Source organism: Lachnellula hyalina, assembly GCF_007821495.1.
Source record: "Lachnellula hyalina strain CBS 185.66 chromosome Unknown contig00004, whole genome shotgun sequence".
In the NCBI taxonomy this organism is placed as follows: domain Eukaryota; kingdom Fungi; phylum Ascomycota; class Leotiomycetes; order Helotiales; family Lachnaceae; genus Lachnellula; species Lachnellula hyalina.
Window position 1 is genome coordinate 236,576 of NW_022157118.1, and position 16,887 is coordinate 253,462.

At 47.9% G+C, this 16,887-nt stretch overlaps 6 protein-coding genes across 6 annotated transcripts; 3 read left to right on the plus strand and 3 right to left on the minus strand.

The window, feature by feature from the left end:
• Positions 1 to 513: 513 nt before the first annotated feature.
• On the minus strand, positions 514 to 1,394 carry Iah1 (Isoamyl acetate-hydrolyzing esterase 1-like protein; the record flags this gene model as incomplete). The annotated part of the gene is made up of 3 exons (XM_031145361.1): positions 514 to 541; positions 587 to 1,204; positions 1,258 to 1,394. 3 exons carry the CDS (start codon positions 1,392 to 1,394, stop codon positions 514 to 516), a joined length of 783 nt encoding a protein of 260 aa, XP_031009571.1.
• An 852-nt stretch (positions 1,395 to 2,246) lies between these two features.
• Positions 2,247 to 5,493, plus strand: Clcn3_0 (H(+)/Cl(-) exchange transporter; the record flags this gene model as incomplete). Its single annotated transcript, XM_031145362.1, has 7 exons — positions 2,247 to 2,529; positions 2,608 to 2,984; positions 3,199 to 4,326; positions 4,377 to 4,712; positions 4,765 to 5,145; positions 5,199 to 5,309; positions 5,425 to 5,493. 7 exons carry the CDS (start codon positions 2,247 to 2,249, stop codon positions 5,491 to 5,493), a joined length of 2,685 nt encoding a protein of 894 aa, XP_031009507.1.
• Positions 5,494 to 6,388: 895 nt separating this feature from the next.
• tim13 (Mitochondrial import inner membrane translocase subunit) lies at positions 6,389 to 6,772 on the minus strand (the record flags this gene model as incomplete). Its single annotated transcript, XM_031145363.1, has 2 exons — positions 6,389 to 6,583; positions 6,668 to 6,772. 2 exons carry the CDS (start codon positions 6,770 to 6,772, stop codon positions 6,389 to 6,391), a joined length of 300 nt encoding a protein of 99 aa, XP_031009508.1.
• A 394-nt stretch (positions 6,773 to 7,166) lies between these two features.
• Positions 7,167 to 8,467, plus strand: LHYA1_G000372 (L-type lectin-like domain-containing protein; the record flags this gene model as incomplete). The annotated part of the gene is made up of 5 exons (XM_031145364.1): positions 7,167 to 7,313; positions 7,365 to 7,400; positions 7,456 to 7,526; positions 7,580 to 7,661; positions 7,772 to 8,467. The coding sequence occupies 5 exons, from the start codon at positions 7,167 to 7,169 to the stop codon at positions 8,465 to 8,467; spliced, it is 1,032 nt and encodes a 343-aa protein (XP_031009580.1).
• A 663-nt stretch (positions 8,468 to 9,130) lies between these two features.
• On the minus strand, positions 9,131 to 10,703 carry ZRT3 (Zinc-regulated transporter; the record flags this gene model as incomplete). Its single annotated transcript, XM_031145365.1, has 3 exons — positions 9,131 to 10,399; positions 10,455 to 10,585; positions 10,643 to 10,703. The coding sequence occupies 3 exons, from the start codon at positions 10,701 to 10,703 to the stop codon at positions 9,131 to 9,133; spliced, it is 1,461 nt and encodes a 486-aa protein (XP_031009506.1).
• Positions 10,704 to 14,490: 3,787 nt separating this feature from the next.
• On the plus strand, positions 14,491 to 16,697 carry thi9 (Thiamine transporter thi9; the record flags this gene model as incomplete). Its single annotated transcript, XM_031145366.1, has 11 exons — positions 14,491 to 14,559; positions 14,619 to 14,639; positions 14,692 to 14,740; positions 14,805 to 14,880; positions 14,936 to 15,126; positions 15,183 to 15,217; positions 15,269 to 15,389; positions 15,442 to 15,785; positions 15,837 to 15,959; positions 16,019 to 16,424; positions 16,516 to 16,697. Coding segments are annotated over 11 exons (1,617 nt in total), but the record flags the coding sequence as incomplete, so codon positions are not given.
• Between the last annotated feature and the right edge of the window lie 190 nt (positions 16,698 to 16,887).

Here is a 16,887-nt window from a genome sequence, read left to right on the forward strand (position 1 = left end):
CGTATATTCAGATGGCAGATGGTGAATGTTACTTCGAACAAGACGCGTGCAGAGTCCTGTCCAGGTTGTAGTGTGGTGTGAGAGAGAAGAGCTGGTGAACAGAATGGAGTGGAAGTGGCCCTATATCTAGCGGCTCTAACCCCGGAATAAACTAACATACCTCATGCAGGGAATGTGACGCAAACGCGGGCAGCAATGACCCTAGAATTGAATACTCTATAAAACTATATCATTGGTCAGATACCTCTTTGTTTTATATTGCTGTATCTGAGGGGTTTCAGCAAACTCCCAATCATATAGCAATGCGGAGATTGGATGCTATTGGGTGGTCTTGAGCTCTATCGCGTATACATTTATCCTGATCTTTAACCCTCTCTAATCCCTGTAAGCACACTGCTTGTACGCCATTAACAGCTCAAATCTAAAGTACCTCCTAGTTGTCTATACAAACTACTTCTTAAACCTCCTGAAAAGTTACTGGGCGGCACCTACTAAGGTGCCTACTTAAGCCCCTTATTGGGAAGGTGCAACTGACCAGTGACTACAAGCTATTAGCAATGTCTATTCTCCTTGAAACAGTACTCACGGAAAGATCCACGAAGGATCATGCATCGGTTCCCCCGCCCATTCCTTCCCAACCACTGGCAAAACCTGGTCAAGGAAGACTTTATATCCCGCGCCCGTAAGATGAAGGCCATCCACCACCAGCTTTCGTAAACCCTCACTATCACCCTTCTCTTTTGACCCTAACAAACCCCCTCCTTCCACAAAACCAGGAGTCAATCTTGCACCTTCCTTCATCATAGCAGCCCAAAGATCAACCAACACGACTCTCTGATCCTTGTACTCTTCCGCAATCTCCCTCACAGCCTTAACGTACTGCTCGGTGTAGCTTTGACGTCTGGTAAGAGCTGAGTGGCCTCTTTTCAAGTCCTCAGCTTCAAGATGGACTTCATTGAGAGGGGGTGGTGTGGCTAGTAGAATAGTGGGATTGTGAGCCTTGACAGATGCATGGTTCAGGATGGCGTGCATGTTCTTGCGGTATTGATCCAGTGGGACATGCTGTTTGGTGGGACAATCTGGGAGACAGGCATCATTGGAGCCGAAGAGCAGAAGTAGGTAGTCTACTTTGGCGGAAGAGGGAGATGGGACGAGACGGTCCAGAATGACCATTGCTTGGTTGGTGTTGTATCCACTTAAGCCTCTGGGGAGAATGAGTTGATAGGGCTTATTCATTATACTAAGGGAGAGACAAACCTATTGATGACATCTAGTCTCCTATCGACGTGTTCTGAAAGTCCAGCTCCAAAAGAGAAGCCATCTTTAGTGAAGCTGGTAAATTGGATAATTGAGTCCCCAATTAAGAGAAATTGAGGATACTTCTTGTCTGCCATGGCGCTGGGTTGGCGATGGTGGGGGAATTATTGTGATATGAGGGACCCCGCTTTGAAAGTTGAAATGGCCCTTTGAGGTTGAGTGTATGTAGGTACCTAGGTACAACACCTAAATAGGTACATAGGTAGACAAAACAAATAAATGCTTCACCGCCCTTCAGCCTATTAGCATAGGTACCTAAGTATATGCAGTAACCTCTTCAGGATGGACCCTGAATGGTAGGGTGGCAGAACTACCTGGCCTGGGTAAGGTACGGATTTCCAACCACCGGGTAAAGGTAAAATGTTGTCTAGCAGCCGGGAGTCGAGATGGCTTGGGCTTGGGCTTGTGCTTGTGCTTGTACAGTATGACCTCTGAAGCAATCCCAAGGGTTGGAAGTGAGCTGAGCTGAGCTGACCGAATGATCTGGTGGATCTGTAGGCGGCGACCAGGAGAAATGCCCTTGTGATTGTGGTACAGAGCTTGTGCACCTTCAGTGGGAAACACTGCATCATGCGGGGTGTGCAATCACAAGCCACACCCGTGCTATATGTGAATCACGGTCAACTTGCAACCATATGATTTCTTTGCTTCTTTGCTGTTGTGTCCCGATTATTCCCATTCCCCTCTTTGGGGTATGAGGTGATTCATATGGGAGTTTATACATTTACGAAAGGCGTACTTCGGAGTAGCTGGCAGCTGCCCTACCCCCTACCCCTACCCCCTACCCATCTATTGATTGTTCTTGGCGCAGCACTCACTCCTCTAGCTTTGTCCAGACCAGTCGACTACACCCCACCTACACCACTACTACCTACAGGTTCTATCTACGCATACTACATGAACTTGCCATAAGCCCCTCCTCCTGCCCGATGTCTTCTTCTCCTTCTCCCGTTAAACGGAAGAAGACATGGAGCGGTCTCGCCATGACTTCCGCAAACCCCAACCTCGAATCCACCGAATCCTCGAATCCACCCTCACCAACACAACGCTCTCCAGACCTCTCGCGCTCCCTAAATAGTCTTGTTGATAATGACGAGAGGACCCCTCTTCTGCGAGATGGTCCTCGTTCACGGCTTCGACCCCATACTGCTGCTACTTCAGGGACCAACATTGCCAGCGGATCTCGTCTGTCAAGACGGCAAAGTTTCAATGGTATGTCCAAACCAACAGACCAGCTTGGCCTCTGTCCACCTTTTTAAGTAGCTTCAGCAACTGACACCGTACTTTTAGGAAGCCTTCACCCAAAACACCACAGCCGTGCTGGCTCCCTAGGCTCACGACTAATCGGTGCCTTGACAAAAAGAGACTCGATGCGAGAGTCGAAGCTCAGCCTCTTCTCCGACGAACGAGTATGGTACGATCAATTTACGTCTACGGACTGGGTTCACGACAGTATCGCCGATGCCTATCGAATTAAAGCTCTGAGGAGTCGGAAGGATATACGCGGGCGTATCAAGGCCGCCTTTGATGGTACGCAAGGATGGATTTTGAGTGCTCTCGTTGGCTTCCTTACGGCTTTCGTGGCGTATGCTGTGGATGTGTCGGAGGCTCCTTTTTTTGATTGGAAGGATGGGTATTGCCATAAGGGGTTCTTTATGAGTGAGAAGGTATGTCAGATCGTTTTCCTATCACTAGTTTGTAGTACTATGGGTGCACGCGACCATGAGCTGTACCGGAAGTTTCACATCAACCAACATGACACATAACTCATCCCATGCCAACCATGTTCACGCATTTTCTGAAAACGAAGATATCGGCAAAAACTCTATGATGCAGTGGAACATAACTCACCGGTGCAGACATGGCTAATTTAATACATAGAGGTGCTGTCCCCAAGGAGGACGCTGCTCTTCATGGAAAGCTTGGTCCAACTACATCCAAATTCCTCATGTCGAAGAACAGATAGTTGAGTTTGTGATCTTTGTAATCCTAGTTGTTTTCTTCTCAACTACGGCCTGTCTGTTGACTCTTACAACAAAGACTGTTGTACCATCAACTTACCATATCTCCACGCTTGATGAGAATCTAGCTGCCATATCCAGGAAACCAACCGAGGTGGAGTCAGATGGTACCGACAGCCCGAGATCGGTCCCTGCCCCTGATGCAGAACTAGCTGAGCCCATGGTTTACTACTCAGCTGCCGGTAGTGGTGTCGCCGAAGTTCGAGTCATCCTCAGTGGTTTTGTGTTGCACGGTTTTTTGGGTGTGAAAACCTTGGTTATTAAGAGCGCCGCTTTGATTTTGAGTGTTGCTTCAGGCCTCAGTTTAGGCAAAGAAGGCCCGTTCGTCCACATTGCAACTTGTATAGGAAACATTGCATGTCGACTGTTCGATAAATACGACCGAAACGATGGGAAGCGCAGAGAGATTCTATCAGCTGCTGCTGCAGCTGGAGTCGCTGTTGCTTTTGGCGCCCCCATTGGTGGCGTTCTTTTCTCACTTGAGGAAGTTGCGTATTTCTTTCCAGCAAAAACGTTATTTAGAACGTTCTTCTGTTGCATTACGGCAGCGCTTTCGCTCAAATTCTTCAATCCGTATGGGACTAACAAGATCGTCATCTTCGAAGTCCGATATTTAACTGATTGGGAATTTTTCGAGCTCTTTATATTCGCTGTCGTCGGCATGCTAGGTGGAGCCGTCGGGGCTATTTTTATCAAGGCGTCCCGATCATGGGCCAAGACGTTTCGCAAGATCAACGTCATCAAGACATATCCACTTGTTGAAGTTATGTTAGTCGCTCTTCTTACAGGGCTAGTCAGTTACTGGAATCCGTACACCAAGGTTCCGGTCGCGAAGCTACTCTTCAACTTGTCCAGCGCTTGTGATATTGCAAGCGTAGATGATATGGGCCTTTGTCCAAGTTCGATTGATGAAATTGGTCCGGTAATTTTGAGTTTAGCAGCTGCCTTCTTCATCAAGGGCATCCTCACGATAATCACGTTTGGCATAGTAACTCGTCCAACCACGATATCAGAGTACAAGTGCTAATGTACGAACAGAAAGTTCCTGCGGGTATTTACGTCCCATCCATGGTCGTTGGTGGCTTAATGGGGCGCATCGTTGGTCACTTCGTGCAATGGATGGTTCTTCGATTCCCACTCTACCCCATGTTCGGGGACTGCGCTGCGCATTCAAGCGGCAGGTCTTGCATTACCCCTGGAGTTTACGCTCTCGTTGCTGCCGGATCCACCATGTGCGGGGTTACCCGATTATCTGTAACCCTCGCTATCATCCTCTTCGAGTTGACCGGAAGTCTGGATTATGTCTTGCCGTTCTCCCTTGCAATTCTCATTGCAAAGTGGACTGCTGATTTCATGGAGCCTTTGAGTATCTATGTGCGTTTCTTCCTTCCATTTGCATTTCCATTTTGTAACTAACAAAAATCAGGATCTCCTCACTAACCTAAATTCATACCCCTTCCTTAACAACAAACACAAACCAATCTTCACCTCCGACCTTGGCGACATCGTCCCACGCGTCCGCCGCGAGCGCATAATTGACATTTCGAACTCGCCCTTGGTCTCCGCAAGCAGTCTCCGCGTCAAACTCGACATTCTACACCAAGCTGGTGAAGTCGATGGCGGTCTACCCATCATTCGAGACGAAATACTCGTCGGCTTGATACCAGCACCAGACTTGGGATTCGCGCTGGATAATTTAGATGATGAGGTGGGCAGTCAGTGTCTTATGGCGAAGGTGCTTAGGTTGGATGATTCGGATGATGAAGAGGATGTTGATCCAACGGATTTCACGCCTTATATTGATCCAGTAAGCTTTTTGTTGCTATGATCGAAACTCTCTACTTACTGACACCTCATCAGGCACCATTGGCATTGGATATTCATTCCCCAATGGACCTCGTCTACGAGTGTTTTGTTAAACTTGGCTTGCGCTATGTCTGCGTGACGAAAGAAGGGCATTTTGCTGGAATTGTAAGCACTTATTTCCTGCCCTCCCCCTTTGCCTCTTACCTCTTACCTCTTACCATTCCCTACTTTTTCAGTCCCATCTCCGCATGATAATCATTATTTAACAAAAATAAAACAGATCCACAAGAAAACATTTGTAAAATACATGCGAGAACTAGAGGAAAAGGATGGGCATATCCGGCACTAGATATTATGCATGCATACATTAGATGGAGATATTTTTCTTTTGATTGGTTATAAGTTTTCATGGTCGGAGTTTTGCATATTCATACCCTTGAAGCATAGCATTTGTGGCGTTTTACTTTTACATGTTGGTGGGATTGTTTGGTGGGATTATTTGCTAGGGAGAGCGAGATTAGAGTAGGAAGAAGATTATAAGTAGATATTAGATGAGAGAATGATATATTTTTGATTATCGTATACGATTTGCATGGGGTGAGGTGTGATGTGAGTGGATACTGCCATGAAGGTAAGTCGTATACGTAGCTGGGGTAGAAGTAAACCCTTGGCCATAGGTTTAGCAGTGGAACCAAGCACCTGTTACATATATCACCCCACCACAATAGTAGATCTAGACAAGATTCATGTCGAGCTTAAGCGTACTGTACTGTGCAATTTTTATTTGAATACAACATCTTTCCTCCCTATGTGGCGACAAACTCGGGGATATCAGTTGATACGAATTAAATAAGAAAACGACTAACGCATAGTACTTAGAACAGGTTCTTTATTGACAATAATAAAACATCCTCACTTACTTTTTATCTTTCTCAACTGCGTGTCACACTAATAACATACCTCAGTGCGAGACACTTCCACTGCTTTGGATTGCTTGAACGAGGCTCGAATACAAGTTGGTCTATCCAAGTACCCCTCCAAAAAATAACTAATCAAAGTGGTGATTCATGCTTGCTGTCCATCTATCACATCACGCCAAATCCATCGCAGCCCAGCAGGCAAGGTCCCATCCATACATATAATACAGCGCCTCCCAATGCAATGCCCACGTCTCACGGTGTCGTAGTTGTACAATTGGCCCTCTCATCATGACCTCGGACTCCCACAAACAGATCCCCATCAGCCTAAAACATGCCTCCGCTCCCACCCCCAGCCGCCTTCCCCTGTTCCTGCTGTATCCGCCCGATATACTGTCTCGATACCGTATTCCACGCCGCCATGTACTTCTCCATGCACTGCGTAAAACAGGTTGTCTCGCCAGATGAGAGGGAGGAGCCGGGTTTGGGCACGCAGCGTTCGAAGCAGTGGTCGTTTATTTTCTTTGGGGAATCAGCATCAGTTCGGTATATTTCCGAGCATGAGTAGAGGAAGTGAGTGAGCGGGGAAGAGGGATAAATAGGTACCTCGATCAGTAATCTAGCGTTGTTCATGGCTGCTTCTTGTCGTACTTGGTTCATGACTGCTGATTTGGGGTCGGCCGAGGCGCCGAAGCTATTCAATGAATCCATTTTCCCTTTTGTCCTTTCTTGTCTTCGAAAACAAGGTGCTGATTCTTGTCGATTTAAGGAATTCCGTGGTTGTTTGAGGATTGATTGCTTTGCTTTGCTTGTAAAATAACAGATGTCGATGTCATCCAAACTTTTGCTTGAGCTTGGCTTGGGGAGCTCGGCTCGGATCAACAATAATCCCTCAGGAACAAAACATCGGAAGAGACGTGCAGGGATTACTGCACTCCGCAGAAAGGCCAGCTATCGAATACTGGAGAGTCTCAGCCTCTTCTCCTTTTTTGATTTGCAGCGCGACGCTTTTGTTCTTTCGATTCTTCTCTCCGTCCTTCCCACGTACATTCAGTTCCGTGCCTGGGCATTTTACTTTGCTTTTACTACTTTAAGGATAGGAATCATGTGGTTTTCCACATCGCTGTCGGCCGCGCTATGGCTGGCAGCATGTGTAATGGCTGGTATTCATGACCAGACGACGACAAATGCGGATGGCATTCGGAGTATACCTGTTTGTTTGCCCCGATCTTCCTCCCGGATAGAAGAGACTGTATGCTAATGAGGTTTACTGGAGTAGTTGCGCACGCATACTCTTCAACAGGTCCGTAAACGAAACGATCTACATTACATGGCGGATGTAAGGGGGGGTGGAATGTTTGTTTAGAGCTGACATTCGTTTTGGGCGTGTGTAGCCGTATTTGGATTCTGATATGCAGAGTCGCTGGTTTGATTTTGGTGGGGATACAATTATACGCGCAGACAAGTATGTGGACAGTACTGTGGCAGGGAGGGGAGAGAGGCTGATGCGTGGTACAGATACATACGACTTACATCGGACCGGCCCTCACAAGCAGGATGGATATTCTCACGGGTGCCACTAACAGCCACAAACTGGGAGGTCTGTCTATCTGTCTCTGCGCTGCTTTGCACCCAATCAAAACCTCTACTATACCCCGACCACCAAATACATAAAAACCCACTCTCTGGCTGACATGGGCGACCGAACAGATCGAACTAGAATTCAAGATCCACGGCGACGGCACCCTCCATGGTGACGGATTCGCAATGTGGCTCACGAAGCAGCGGGCCACAGGCGGCGACGTATTCGGCAGCACCGACCGCTTCGAAGGCCTCGGGATCTTCTTCGACACGTACAAGAACAACCGGCCGGGCACCGTCTTCCCCTACGTAATGGCCATGGTGGGCGACGGGCAAAAGGCCTACGACAAAGCGAACGACGGCAAGGAGAACGAGTTCATGGGCTGCAGCGCGCGGGGGATTAGGAATGCCAACCAGCCTACCAAGGCGAAATTGACGTATTTCCAGGACACGAGTCTGAAGCTCGAGTTGCAGTATAAGAAAGAGGACCAGTGGGAGTTGTGCTTTGAGACGAGCGAACCGCCGACCATCCCTTCTGTGGCATATCTAGGCTTTAGTGCAGAGACGGGCGAGCTGAGCGATAACCATGATATTATCAGCGTGGCGACGAGAAATCTGTATGACACGAAGAGCAGGGCTGACAATAGCGGGAGTGCAGGAGGAAGTAGGAGCGGGCCCACAAAGGGGAAGCCTGTCAAGAAGGAAAGCACGGGCAGCTGGACCTGGTTTCTCTTCAAGGTCGTTGCGTTCTTCGGCTTAGTTGGGGGTTCGTATGTTGGGTATACGGCTTGGAGGACGCAGCAGAGGAGAGCGCATCGATTTTAGGTAGGGCACGTGAGAAGGGAGTGGCGGGTGTGACTGGACTGGAGCGGGAAGGGAATGTTGGAAAAAGCTAGGCTACTGTAGGCGAGGAGAAGAAGAGTGAAAAAAGGGGTCAAGAACTCTGCATTTCCAAGGCTAGGAGCGTATAAATACGTCTAAGTATTTACATCTCAAGCCCGAAAGTGGTTAGTTCCTTTCCCGCAGGCAAGGGGAGCGTGTACTATACAAAATCGACAAAACGGAATACCGATTGGACAAAATATCTAAATTCTGCAAACTCTGTACATAGCGTAATGAGAAGTGAAATGAAAAGAAGCGTGTGACGAGATTTAGCTGGGGCGAGTTTCAAGTGATTGCTGCTGTCTTCGGTCCTCTATATCAACTGGCAGACGTTTGCAAATGTGGACTACATCTAGTCACCAAGAAGTCAAGCTTCAATGTCTATAATTTTCGCGAGAAGAATAATCTAACCATAACACCAAGCTTGTACACCCAATTCCATGCTAATAATGCTTTCCCCTCCATCCATTCCCAATGCAATTTCCAACGCCAACGCTTTTGCAATTCATTCATATAAAAATACAGTCCTGAGTCCGCAAGTATCCCTTCCATCTCCCTTTATACATCATTGTCATTAGTAGCAACCATTCTTTCATCCAACTCAGATCAAGAAGTAAGAGCATTGCTGATCCCCATAATCGCCATACCCACAAACCCAAACGCAACACAAAGCTGCCGATTATGCGTCAGACTCAAGCTTTCAACAAAGAGATGCAAGGCCACACTAGCCATAATGCCGGCCGTAATAGCAAACATCACTCCATAAGCTGCTTCTCCAGGTTTGTGGCCCTTATTTCCGGCAATTTTGAACCAAGCTGCAGCAATGCCTGCACCTAAAGGTTGACTCACTCCTCCCAGTACCGCGGCCCAGAACATGGCACGGAATTTGGAGTGGAGAGCAAGGAAGAGAGGGAGGGCGAGAGCGAAGCCTTCGGTGATGTTGTGAATAAAGAGAGCCATGAAGACGGAGAATCCGAGAGAGGGGTTCGCGTGGTTGGTTGCATAGGTAATGAACCCTTCGGGGAGCTTGTGGAGGGCGATGGCGATGGATGTTTGCAGGCCTATGGACATGAAGGCGTTTTCGGGGACGTGGTGATGATGTTGTGCTTCCAGGTCTTCGGTGTCAGACTCCGAATCACAGGCCTCGTCCATTGGGTCGCGGGAGTGGGCGCGAGTGGTGGTTCTTGAGCGGCGGGTGGGAGGTTCGTCGTCGTCTTCTTCGGATATGGTGGAGGATGGGGGAAATAAGGAACCTGTTGTGGTGCGGAGTAAGGTTGGGTGTCGGCTGTTGGGAGCTGTTTTGGTGGCGATATGCTTGAAGCATTCTTGGCCACATGGGTCTGAGTATCCAAAACATGGTCCGGTGGAATCACAATTCGTCTTGGTGTCTTTCACAAAAGATAAAACCCGCTTCTGCACCTCAATCATAGAGGGTCTTCGATGACCGATATTGTCAGTCGCCCGCCGGGAGCGGGGGGGGCCACTGCTGTTTCTTGGCATCGAATTATCTACAGGTGGGGGTAAAGCTCTACCGTTCCCGTTGGATGCTTCCTCGCCAGGTAGTAGAGGGGTAGATTCAGTCGCCCTCTGATTAGACGTCGATGCCTTGCAGTGGTGTGAATGGCTGTGGCTCCCATGCGATTGTGTTCTGCTATGATCGTGGGAGTGGTGGTTTGTTTCCTCCTCATGATTATGATCGCAGTCGACAACATGCGAGGGGATATAGTGGTGCAGAAACCTCGAAATAACCTGTATCCCAACGAACCCAACCATAAACCCGAGAAGCAATAACCATGCCGCCTCTGAAGGTGTATATCCACTTTTTATAAGGTACTTTTTCGAGGACGGGAGCATGCTGTACAGGGCGGAGAAAAGCTAGATTCCGTCAGCATCTGGTCTGACAAAGATGGATTGCTTGGTCAAGACTCACCATGACTCCAAAACTCAGACTCAACGAGGATGCAAGGAAGACACTACTATCCTGTATCCTGAAGTTCTTCTTACTCGGTATCAATCGTACTAATACATCGACGCAAATTATGCTGGCTCCGGCGACACAAGCTAATAGAGGGGTCAGCTACCTTATACTTCCCCCCCAGACGCAAAAACTTGACCTACCAATTCCACTGACTACACACATAATCCATCCCCGAGTATCATTATCCATGCTGGACCCCATACTTCTGCATGTATCCAGCCTGGGCAGCCAGGTCAAGGGATCCTTCTTGCCTGCGGACTTGGTGGTATTCCGGCGCAAGTCGGAGAGCACTGTACTGAACGATAGGCGTCTTCAAGCCTCTCTTCCTTCAATTTATGGCGGAGGGTATTTATAGTGAAGATGAGACAGCAAACATGAGGGCGAGGGCGAAGGCGAGGGCGAGGGCGAGGGCGAGGGAGGTCGAGGGATTCGATGATTAGTGAGAGGGCAAGGGTCTTTACGTTGGTGCAATGACGATGTTGCTTTTGGCTGTTTCGGGTAAGTAATAGCAAGCCATCAAGGTCCCCAAACTTTCCTTTCCCAGGGCAATGGACAGGGGTTGATTTTGGTGTGGCGCCAGTACCTAGCTGCATTTCCATTCGTCGCCTTCTGATTGGCCACTCGCTCATCGTACAGTAACCTCTTCACCCCTTGCTTACTTCACTGAAAGATTCTACGGAGTAGTTATTATACTCACCGCATTTCAAAGAGCTTCAGTGCATGTATTCTTGGAGACTCTCTCGCAGAATGCCGTCTAATTCTCTCACGAGATGAATGCAACTGTGGAATACAACTGAGCCTCTCCTGACTGTGTCCCCTACAATAATGGCAACTTATGGCCAAGGTCAAACTGCTTCCTTGGAAGGACTCCGATCATGTCCCCTCACCCTCACTTCTGTTTATACTCCGCGAGCTTTTTCTGTGCCTCAAATTCGCTGCGATCCGCTTTCTCGATACTGGCTTTGGCTCGTTGAAACTCTGCAGCCAGATGTTGCAGCGCATAAATATCTGAATGTATACATCCTCCAAACTCGATATCTGTACACTATGCCCCGCGGCCCATTTCGCAAGGACACCATCCATGTCGTCGAGAGTACTGTCGTAGTTTCGTCTTACTTGCAGGGCCTTGGCTTTGGCTGTATTTGAAAGCTGGAGTAGTTTGACCATTTCCGCAGCTTTGGTGGCTTTAGCTGCCGCTTCCTTAAAATCCACCGCCTCGACAAGGGTGATTCCGTCCGAACGGGTGTTTGACTCTGAAGTTAGGCCCAGTTCTGCCCTGCGTCGTTTGCGAAGGCGTTCTGGCTCCTCATTTAGTGAGCTCGAGCCCCCAGCATCAGTCTGTCGTGGCTCCGTCAGTTTTGGAGTTTTCTTGTGCAATCCTCCTGTATCCGTGTCTTGGGCTCCTGTATCCTGGAGATCATCAGGACGAGGCTTAATTTTCAGGCATTCCTTTACCTCCATCTCAGCCGAGCCTAGCTAGCATTAGTCAGTTGTCATGATGGAATTTGGGAGAACTCTGTACCATAACTGAACACCCCCTTCTTTTCCTGAAACTTGTGATAGACCTCCACCACTCTAGATCGAGCGTCACCCATAGTGTCAGATGTCCATTGATCGAAACCCTTCTCTCGTTTTTATGCCGCCAAAAACGCCCGAAGTTGACCTGGCATTGAGCTGCCTTTAACTCCACCCCTCTTGAATTCCTTGTGCTCCCCCAGCTCCCCAGTGCTCCATTTCCAGCCAACATCACCCAATGCTAAGCCAAAATATGCAATTCCTCAATCAACAGATTGTTCCTCGGAACCAGGGCCGATACGCACGATGTGGGCTATCGGCTCTCCGACCATTCGACAGAAGCTGATCTCATCCCATGCTCTCACGAAATCTGCGCCCGCCTCCTGCATCACAGCTTCGAATACTGTCTCCCTAAGCTCATCACCCTCCGTATGGCCGCGTTTATCTAGATAATGGATCGCCCCGAGGATATCGGCTGGCGTTTTGACGAGAGCGATCAATGTGGCGAGGATTACTTTCTCTGCTTGCGCTTCCGCTGAAAGAACTCCGACGTTAGACTCGGGAGCAGCCATCATTAAGAGCTGGCTTGCTTATCGTGGGGCGAGTGCTAAGCCAAGAAGCTTGCGCTTTTTCTTCTTTGTTTTTTCTTGTTTGTTTTTTCTTGTATCTATATTTTTAAAATTGGTGAATGACTAGCCAGTCTGACCTGACCGCCTTCATCCGAGCAACCCACCCCCGGCCGTGGTGAACCTCTCCAGTTCCATGATATGACCGTAGCATCTTATTGCTTGAAGTTCTGAGTACGTATCTTGGCATCTAATTTCGTTTTCTAAATCATATTTACTCATTCTACCGTTACACTCCAAGACGGGTGAGTTTACAGCCAGACTAAGAATGACTCTTTCACTGTTGAACACTATGGAAATGTGGTATCACTGCTCGTCAACAAATCATCGCTTGTACATAAATATTCGCAAATGGCCAAGGGGGTGCCGTGAGAACGCATGCAAGCTGCATTTCTATTCCTTCGAGACAGTCTATCAGCATTCTTTCACGTCCTCATCCTCTTCTACCTTTTCCAAAAACACCATTTTCGCCTCATCACATGCCTTCATCGCCCTCTTCTCATCAACTTTTTTGTCCACGACCAGCTCTAGAGCCCGTTCATAAGTCTCCAAGGGTTGGCCTAGTGTATAGGCATCTTCCCTATTTATTTCTCTCGAACCTGCAACCATTTCCTGCCCGCTGGTGACTTCCCATCGTGAGATCGTGGCACGAAGCTCACTGAAAAAATTGTCACAATCCACTGTCGCCTGAAAACCCTCATATCCGGCGTCTTTCCAAGCATGAAGCTTCTGGAGGCGGATTCCATCTTCTCGGGCTTGCTCTTCTCGGGCTTGCTCTTCTTGGACCTTCGCTTCTCGTGCTTCTCGTGTTATGGTGGTTCCGGGCATGGCGGCCGTTATTGTCGAAGATCTCAGATTCATGCTGATTCTGTATGCGTTGATGGGAATGGAACTTTTCTTGTCTGTATACTCTCGAGACAGACTTTCTGCAACGCTCTTTAAGCACACTAGCACCTTCTGACCTAATCATCGAAGCGCTTGTCCCCTCTCGTGTGAGTTAAGACTCGTGTCTGGAATGCTTTGACATGATTGTTGCTCGTTCCGCAATATAGACCACGGGTGAAACTGCTTTAGAGCTGATATGTAGTGGCTAATGGAGGAAGAGAATAGTTATTTGGCATATGGTAATGCCTTTGGGAGTTCTGTTTGGCACAGATTCCAGGGATTTCGATACCTTGTAAACCCTTAACAGGTAGGTGCCCGCGGTGCGGTTACTGTTAATATTCGTGACATTCATGTGAGCCTTTATGCAGTGAAGGAAAGGAGCAGCGCGGGGTATCGCTTAAGCCCCTTGCAAGGGGGGGGAAGTGGGTCTTCAGCCAACCAATCCATTATATTGGCCCAGTAACGACCGATTTCTGCCTTGCCCAAAGCATAAGGTATATCTGGTACAGTATACAGTATATATAGTGTGCTTGTTCCTCATCAATCCTTATTTATATTACTTTGCTAAACCATTGGAAAGATTTCGAGAACTGATAGTATGGTACAGTACCACTTCTGTTATCGCGTCATTGCCGCTACGAGTACGCTTACTCCGTAGCGTTGAGGCAGGGGGTTTTTTTTTTTCGATTTAAGGAGTAAGGTGAAGACTTGACTTTGCTGAGATCTTACGGGTGCTGCGATGAGATATCCTCATGCATGACTAAGCTAATCCGGTGTTCCGTCAAACACGTGGTCCAAAAGTCACCGTTCACGGTGTAACGGCGCACATGGAAAACTTTGCAGTTTCGCAGTCTTCACTCTCGCATTTTGGTTGAATCATTACTCTACCTATTTCATTATAGCATCACAGGATGATGCATAGTTCGGCACCTAACCATACGAATCGGCTAAGCGGTCAACAGGACCATGCCGATGGTAATTCCGCATCCGAGGAAGCGGCGAGTACTAAAGGCGCCGATGATCTTCTGCTCGTAAGTCGCTCGATCTGCCAAAGCTACTACTATAGAATTCTTATTCAATGGATGATTAGGAGAAATTGGGATACAAGCCAGTATGTACATCAAGATTGATCTGTAGAATACGTGTATTAAAACAATATACAGGTTCTTACTCGTACATATGGCCTGATTGAGAACTTTTCAACATCTTTTGGTTCGTTGAATATTGCCTCTTGCAGCATCGTCTGACTTTATTTACAATTCTAAGAACCAAACAGCTGCATTGTATTTTGTAGGTGGCGTCCGAGTCACGTTCAGCACGGGCATTGCTGCTGGTGGAAACCTGGCTTACTGGTAAGTAATTCCATACTGTCCCAGTCCATCTAGGTGAGATTGATTTTCTGTGTAGGACGAGCTATATCATCACTTGTGTCTTTACTTTTATCACTGCCGCTGTGATTGCTGAAGCATGTTCGGCTTCGCCGTCAGCTGGTTCTATCTACTTATGGGCCGCGGAATCCGGCGGTCCTCTGTTCGGGCGTCTTTTCGGCTTTATTGTGGCTTGGTGGAGTACTACGGCATGGACGACCTTTTGTGCAAGTAAATATGATGTTCTCGAATGTTATCCTATAATTGGTACTGATTTTAGAAACTAGGTAATTCTCAAGCAGCAGCAAACTATATGCTCTCTGTGAGTGCTAAAATTGTAGGATTTCCACCACGTATACTAATTCATTGATAGGAAATCACTGTTTTCGGAGTCGACTTTCCTTCAGACTCCAGTAATGTCAAGTTTCGAGCGGTGCAGTGGATATGTACAGAACTTCTTTTGGCAACTGCCGCCTTGGTCAACTTTTTGCCACGTGAGTCGTTCATCTACTAAATAGCGCCTGAACCTCACTAAACTCCATCTAGAACGTCTTTTTCGATATGTGTTCTACATCTCATCTTTCTTTGTGTTGCTGGACTTCTTTCTCAATGTTATCTGGCTTCCTATTGGAACCGCCAATACGATAGGTTTTAGGACTGCCGAGCAAGCATTCATGTCAACATACAATGGAACGGGAGCTCCACCCGGATGGAATTGGTGTCTGTCATACCTAGCCACGGCTGGAATCCTGATTGGATTTGATGCATCGGGGCACGTTGCAGAGGAAACCAAGAATGCAGCTACTACCGCAGCAAGAGGTATTTTCTGGAGTACAGTTGTAAGCGGAATCGGTGGATTCCTAGCAATTATACTCTTTTTGTTCTGTGCGGTAAGTTCAATAATTGACTTTGTTGGCCCATGATCTTGCTGATGAATGTAGCCTGATGCCGATACATTGTTCTCATTCTCTGCTCCTCAGCCATTCGTCCCCCTTTACGCCCTTGTTCTCGGGCGTGGAGGACACGTCTTCATGAATGTAATCTGCATCATTGCATTGTGGCTAGTAAGTCACCCGGAGTTAAATCAAAAGTTCCAGACCAAATATCTAACATGAATATCCAGAACACCGCAATTGCCATTGTCGCGGCGTCTCGCCTTGTATTCGCCGTAGCTCGAGACGGCGTTCTACCTTTCTCGGGTTGGGTCTCGCAAGTTTCACGCAAAGGCCAGCCGAAGAATGCTGTTCTCGTTGTCTGGGGAGTTGCTGCCATTGTCACATGCACCATCCTACCTTCAGCAGTAGCGTTCACATCGCTGATATCGGCTGCTGGCGTGCCATCAGCTGCTGCGTACGGATTGATCTGTTTCGGTCGATTCTTCTTCACCCCCAAAAACTTCCCAAAGCCGAGATGGAGCTTGGGGAAGCTGAGCAGGCCCTTTCAGTTCATTGGTATTTTCTGGAATGGATGGGTCGTTGCGGTTCTCTTCTCGCCTTACGAATTCCCAGTTTCGGGCCAGACACTAAATTGTACGTTTTGATAGTCGTTTCTGGATCGTGGATCTTTGGGACACGAAAAGAAAATGTTTTTAATCCATTGGCTAACTCTCGTCCGTTTTAGATGCACCGATCATCATGGCTGCGGTCACAATTTTTGCACTTATCTCTTGGTGGTTTACACCAGAATCGGCTTGGCTTCCCACGACACGCATCACCCATTTCATCGAGAGTACTGGCGAAGGCGATGTAGGAGTCGCTAACGAGGAAGTTTCCGAAAACAGCAATAGAGAGACTGCGAAGTAGCTCCCCCGCCAAAAATTAATTTACTAGCCCACTTTGACAGGTAAGGATGTTGCTTGCTCGAATAGTCAGGTTGATTGGTTCTACACAAAGCGCGTGCTTCCATCATGCCTTATTTGGGACGCTGGTTATGTTACTATAGCTCCAAGAAAGACGGGAGATGTGACAGTAGTTGTCAAAAGGGGGTGGGTGG